Raw genomic sequence first — 6589 nt, 5'->3', positions numbered from 1 at the left:
CCCTTACACCTACATTTCGCTCAGACAGCCTGGAAACGGCTTGGCTCAGAGCTGGCAGACCTTCCCCAAAGAGTTTCCATTGTTCCTCCCACAGCTGCCTGCAGCCAACCTGCTGAATGGTGACAAGGAGAAAGCAAGAGGAACTTTTCCTTCACTGCAGAGGAAGCTCTGCTTTCCACTCAACAAAAGCCTTGCTGTCTCCTCAAGGTTTGAATGGCTGTCACACCTTGCCCCAGAGTGGGCTTCCCTGTTAAGAACTCACACTGCCAGCCACCCCTGCAGCCCTCAGGCAGACCTTCAGCCTCCCCTATGGAGCTCTACTCAGCCTCTATCCCACGGCTACCAAGTGAGGCAGATGCACTCTGCCCACCCAAGCCACTGGGAAGGGGAACTGAGCCAAAGGGAGCTCCAAGGTGGCTCCTGCAGAAAGTAGGGAGATGGTGTGTGGGAAGGCAATGTCACCACCATGCACAGCACACCCTCTGTACCTCACAGTCCAGTTCTGGACTGTGCTCCAGAAACAGCGTTCCAGCAGGCAAAGCAGAGAAAGCCCTGGTACCTGATGAAGACAACCCCAAAGATGGGAACACGAAGACCCTCACAACAGCACACTGCTCTCCATTTCCTGCAGGGCAACCAAGTCTCCCAGGAGACAGAGCTAGGGTTCCAGCAGAGCATCCTGCTACACACACACCGTGATCACAGGGCCGTGGCAGGCAGTGGAGCATGCATGGGTGAGTGCAAGTAAGAGAACGCATGAATGAACATGTGCCTGGGAGTGCTGCAGAAAAGGGGCTCCCCCAATGTCCACACAATCCTTCCAGCACCTCTTGCACTCGCTGTCTCCGCTGCAGTCCTGTGGAAAATCATGTGGAAAAAGGCACAGGGTCAGGTCTTGAAATTTGTCTTTTTAATAAAAAGGCACCTATAAAACAGGTCAATACATTACAGGCAGCACAGATACCCAAAAACAAGCCTAAAAATTGTTTCAAATAAAAACCAATAAGATGTCTTCACATATTGTATTTATATATTTATATTTATATATATATTTATATAATGGTACAAAATGACTGGGGAAGTTTCTCCATGGGATGACAGAGAACAGGTCAGTCAACTTTACTTCAATGTGAAAGCTAATTTCTGGTGTGTGATTATCTGACATACTGGAAGATGCAGTTTCCCAGCATTCTTTTTTTTGGAGCTGGAAAAACATGGCAAAATCATGGCTAAAAGATGGGCAAACCTTCTACTGTGATTATGTGGAGTCAGTACACAGAACTCAAGGTGAGGAGCTGAGCAATAAACTACAAGACACAAGACGAGACACAGGTCACGGCAGCGGGCAACCAGTTGATGGCAAACCTTGCCTGTGTCTAACAAGGACTGGCTGTCATTGAGCCTCCAAAGGAACTCCTGCCACATTGCTGTTCACAGGTATCGTTGGGAGCAGCGCTCGGGGCACAGGGGTGTTAGGCAGCATTTCTTCTCCCCATTGTTCAGCCATCACAGTGGTAGGGGTAGGGCTGGCTCCAGGGCACTGGGATTTTGCAGAAGAGCACCAGCTGCTGCTCCAGAGTCCTCAGCTCTGATCTAGCATGAGGATTTCCCTTTTGTATCCAGGGCTGCTGAGTCAAAAGGCTTAGCTTCTTACTTGTCACTGAAGGACAGGTCTTCCTTCTGTTGCCAGGCAGAAATAGCATCACACTGCCATGTCCCTGTGAGCACCAGTCTCCTGAGCGCGGCATGGCACGTGCCACAGGCCTGCAGGCTCCTGCTGATACAAGGACAATGGCTGCTAACAGAGTGAGGACTGCAAGCCCCAGGCAACTTCTGTGTTGGGCTGGGCAAAAGGGACAACAGGGAAAGTACAAAGACATGGAGATCTCAACCAGGCTAAAACAACAGCTATCTACAACAAAAAAACTTCCATATAGAAAATGTTATGGCTTCAAATTAGCCAAGACTTGCTGGTGGGTGATGAACAAAGTTTGAGACTGTAATTGGTATTTGGATGTTTACGAGAAGCTACTAGCAGCCAGCATCCTGAAGTGCAGCTAAGAGAAGCTACAGCCTTTCAGGCAAGTCAAGCTTAGAAACAGCTACGTCTGTTTGAGCCACATCCTCCTGCATCAAACACACACTGAAAGGATTGAGAATCCAACCAGCTAACATGCCAAGTCCAAAGCCTGGGCTGAAGATTATTCTTCTGCTCCAACTGCCACAGCAGGAAGGAGAACTTCTCATGATTGTTCCTGGTTTACCACCTCAAAAAATGTTACTTGCTCACATTGGAGACAACAAACCCCTACAATGCAGGAGACTAGAGCAAGAGCTTTCCTCAGATCCAAACCCAGTCTTCTCATCCAGCACTGTTCACTACAAAATGCCCCAAAAGCTTCAATGCATTCCTAACTAGACTTTATGATTCCATCATCTCACAGATTGGATCAAGACAGCTGACACTGCAATACCCACCAGCCTTTCCAAACAGCTTGCAACCTAGTAAAAAGTGTTACTGTTCATTCACTACAAAGGGCAGTCTCTCTTTCCAAAGCCCTCTCCTCCCTGCAACACCAAGCTGGGAAAGGTGAGCTCTGTTGTAAGAGAGGTAGTGTGTTTAGTCTGGCTCTACAGAGATAATCCACCAAGAAGTGTTCCTCCAGCAATTGTGTGCTCCAGGTTCACCCCTGGATGCTAGAATTGCAAGTCCCCAAAGAGGTCCAGAGATACTGCGATGTGTGCAGAAATGTATGTGCATCATGCCCCATTCCCCTCTGTGAAAAAACATGGGGAAGACCATCAGGGCTGCATGCAGGAAGACCTTATGGAGTACAGGATGGAGAGGGTGGAATGCATCCAGAAAAAACAGAGTTGTCCAAAGGGCAACTTCTGGCCAGCCTAGGAATTAGAGACTGGCGCTCAACGTTGGCCGCTTCTGTCTGAAGCACAGGATGGCCATGCTGCTGACACTGAATGCTGAGGTAGAGTATTGCACTCAGGGACAGGTCCTCTTCCAGAGCTGGACCTCTCCTGTGCCACAGGGCAGGGCTGCTGACAGTAGCTCAGGTTATGATGGAGTGAAGACTGCCTGAAAAATTCTACAGATGAAGGACTGACAAGCACAAGGAAAACCTGGGAAAGCATTCATTGGCGGGGGAGTGTGACACAGTGGTGAAGGGTAATGGATGGCTAAGAGACTGGTGTAGGAAGGCTGCAGAAGATCAGGGTTCCCAGATAGCCTCTCCTGGAAGCACTGGAATGCATCACCTCACTCATCTAAAAGCCCATCTGTCCCTACACACCACAACACCTTGCCTACAGGAGACACAGCATGAAGGGAAGAGAAGAGAGTAGACATGACAGAGCTGGTTAAGACCTTCAGGTCCAGCATGTTAACATCTGCAAAGCCCAGATTCTTGATGCTTCTCCAGCTGAAGGGCCAGCATCCTTCCCATCCCAGAGAGCAGCAACAGCCGCATCCTGTAAAGCTATGGTCTCTGCCCTGCCAGACAAGCACCTCTCCAGTAGCATTTCACTGGGCTACAGCTCGCCCTGCCCCCACCCCCACAGTGGCCCTTGGTCAGTGGTTATGTCTGTGTACTCGGCATAGTATCCATGTACCCACAGGACCTGAGATCTGCATGACACTGCACCACCCCCTCTCCCACACATGCAAAACCTTTCAGATGCGTGAACACAGGTCTGACAGAGTCACTCTATAATGGGATCTCTTAACACCCTGTGCACCCTGGGGATCCTCCTGCCTCCCTCAAGGAGAGATTTCAATCCTTGTACACTGTTGCCTTTAGCATGTTTTTTTTCTTTCTGTTTTTTAAAACATGTTTTGAGGCTTCTATTAAAACACAGAAATACAGAACAATTAAAAACCAGCACAAATTTTGCCTTTCCCAGCGACCTATTTACAGCTAGTTCCAAAAACCCTCTTGCACATTTTGGTTGCTTAAAAACGAAGGACAAAAAAAATAGAGAGGAAAAAAAGGGCAAGGAAAACACTTGACTGAAGAAAACCATAAGTGAAAACTTTACAAACTGCCACAAGGTCTGGACGTCCCTGGTCACCACGCAGGGTTCAAAGTAACAGCCCCACTCCCAGCCTCTCCACCCTCCCCTTCCCCAAAAAAGAACGGAAAAAGAAACCCAATTCACATCAAGTTTACTGCACATCTGGTTTGCTGTGTAGAGGCGAATCCGATATGAAAAGCATCCCACATGGCGTCCTCCGCTGGCATTGGCCCCCAACCCGCCCCCACAGAAAGGTTTAAAAATGTTTGTAGGGGCAGCCCCATCCCCTCCCCAGCCCTGAGCACCAGTCAGGGTTAAAAAGGCAAGTTCGCCATGTTCCCAGGCCCGGGGATGTAACTCATCTGGCTGTCCAGGGAGACACTCCTCTGCCTCATCTGGTGCGTGACCATGAGGTTCTGCTGAGGCGGGGGCCCCATGAGAGAGCCCTGAGGTGACATCATATGTCCTGTCTGGGCATACATCTCTCCCGACACTGACATGCTTCTCTGCTTGGCCTGCATCAGCATGAAATTCTGCTGGGCCATCAGGCTCTGCTGCGGAGACATCATGCCTTGGTGCATGCTGTTGCCCATCATGCCTTGCTGGGGCGGTATGCCTGTCCTGCCCAGCATGGGCACTTGTCCAGGATGGCACATGGGCATGCTGAGTCCCCTCTGCATGCCCTGCTGCCCGGGAAGGCTGGGAGCATTCATACCTGGACGCACAGAGGGCTGCTCAGCCATCATGTTCTGCAGGTTCATGAGGTGGAGGTTGGAAGGCTGAGATTTGGGTGCCTGGCTGTCGCTCTTGGGGAAATACTGCAAGGTGCTGCTTGGCTTCTCTGATGGGATGATCCTGGACAGGTCAAACTCCGGGATCCCCGTGGGCGTGGGGCGGATGACCTCACTGAGCTCGGGGTCGTTCAGCACCGACGCCACCCCAGGAAGCACGGGTGGGTAGGGGTCACCAATCCGAGGAGGGATGTTCTTGCCCATCATGTGCTGCTGAGGGGGCATCTGGCCAGGCTGCTGGGAGGGAAGGTCCTCAGGTGGCAAGGGCATCCCTGGTGGGTAATGCTGCTGCATCCCAGGGCCACCTCCTGCACTGGCAGCCATGGGCATGCCCCCGGCAGGAGATGGCATGGCATTGTGGGGCTGCTGCATGCGGGGGAACACGAGCTGGTTAGAAGGAATCATCTGTGAACTGTTGGGCACAGGGCCACACTGCTGGCTCAACGAGTCCTGGGGACCCGGGGGCAGCATCATGGGGTTCTGGGGGGGCACGCCCACCCCTGGCCCACTTGGATGCATAGGAATGTTGGAGCCTAGAGGGTTTGGGGAGGACATCATGGAGGTGGCGGGCGGTTCGTGGGAAAGAGGCTGCTGACCGGGCAGGTTCATTCCCATGGGGCTCTGAGAGGATCCAGGCCCCACAGAGTTCAAGTGCAGTTGATTTGGCTGATTGCCTGTCACGCCTAAAGACAGGAAAAAGAGAGAAGAGTTAACCCTTCCCACAAACCTTTCAGGGTTGCAAACTTCACATCCTGAAAGCCTGCCAAGCATCCTGCTCAGACTACCCTGAGCATGGAGCATGATGCTCAGTAAGCAGCTCCAAGATGGGCTTACAAAGCACCAACCCCAGGAAAGTGTTCCATCTCCAGCTCCCCAAGCCCACAAGCACCAGAGAGTTCTTTCAGCTTCTTCCAGACCCATGCTATATTTGTAATTTCTTAACATTTTAGATTCATGGCTGGCTCAGTGTGTGCCCTACACCATGGTCTCATCATCAGGGCTCTCAGCTGCCTGAAAGGCAGCAAGGGGTGACCCTTAACCACTGTCTGCCACAGGGTTTGCCACCCAGCAAGCTCCAGTGACCACACAACCTTGGGTGCTGAGGAAGAAAAAAGCAGAAGAGTCACCAGCCTGGCACAGGTGCTGTCTGGGTGGGAAGGCCTGTGTCCATCAGAAAAGCAGAGCAGCCATCAGTGCCTGGGGAGGCAGCCAATGCATTTGCATGCCTGCGGTCAACCTAAGTGACTGCTCAGTGGTGAAAGAGTCAAAAAGATGATTTTTCATATTCAAAATTGCCAAAAATATTTATCAGACAGCTTTAAACCCCTAATTCAAGTGGTAGAGCATGTTGGAATTTCCCTTTGGGCTGGTCACCATGTGACAAAAAACACTCATTTGCCTAGATGTCCTCACCTCAGTGCCACTAGTTAGTGGAGCGTATCTGGCATACTGAAATCACAACTGTGCTGCAACACAGCCTTGCCTGTGTAGGCACTTGGGCTCCACTCAAAACACCAGACTACCAAGCCCCATTTAAAGCATCCCCGTCTCACTGCACAGGAACACAAGGGCTCTAAGCAGCAGACCTCTGCCTCCAAGTCCTGGACCAGAGAAAACTCCAGGAGCCATGAAAACTCAGGCCCAATACATCTACATTGGTAAAGGTAAAAAACTTCCAGGTCTGGTGGAAGAAGGACTCCTTAAGCCAGACCAGCTCAAACCCTTCCACCCAAGCCAAAAGCTGATAGACAGCCTGGGCAGAGGCAGGGAAG

At 51.2% G+C, this 6589-nt stretch overlaps 1 protein-coding gene across 5 annotated transcripts in view; it reads right to left on the bottom strand.

Moving 5' to 3' along the window:
• Nucleotides 1-4160: 4160 nt before the first annotated feature.
• BCL9L (BCL9 like) overlaps nt 4161-6589 on the bottom strand; it is a 44638-nt gene continuing 42209 nt past the window's right edge. For all 5 annotated transcript variants that reach the window (XM_086861208.1, XM_086861210.1, XM_086861207.1 and 2 more), the window contains exon 8: nt 4161-5500. In XM_086861208.1, coding sequence (XP_086717334.1) covers nt 4341-5500 — 1160 coding nt within the window. In that variant the 3' untranslated portion in view covers nt 4161-4340. The remainder of the gene's footprint in view (nt 5501-6589) is intronic.

The sequence above is a fragment of the Cyanistes caeruleus genome, chromosome 23 (assembly GCF_971803275.1).
Source record: "Cyanistes caeruleus chromosome 23, bCyaCae1.hap1.1, whole genome shotgun sequence".
NCBI lineage: Eukaryota > Metazoa > Chordata > Aves > Passeriformes > Paridae > Cyanistes > Cyanistes caeruleus.
This window is presented reverse-complemented; position numbering and strand designations above follow the sequence as displayed.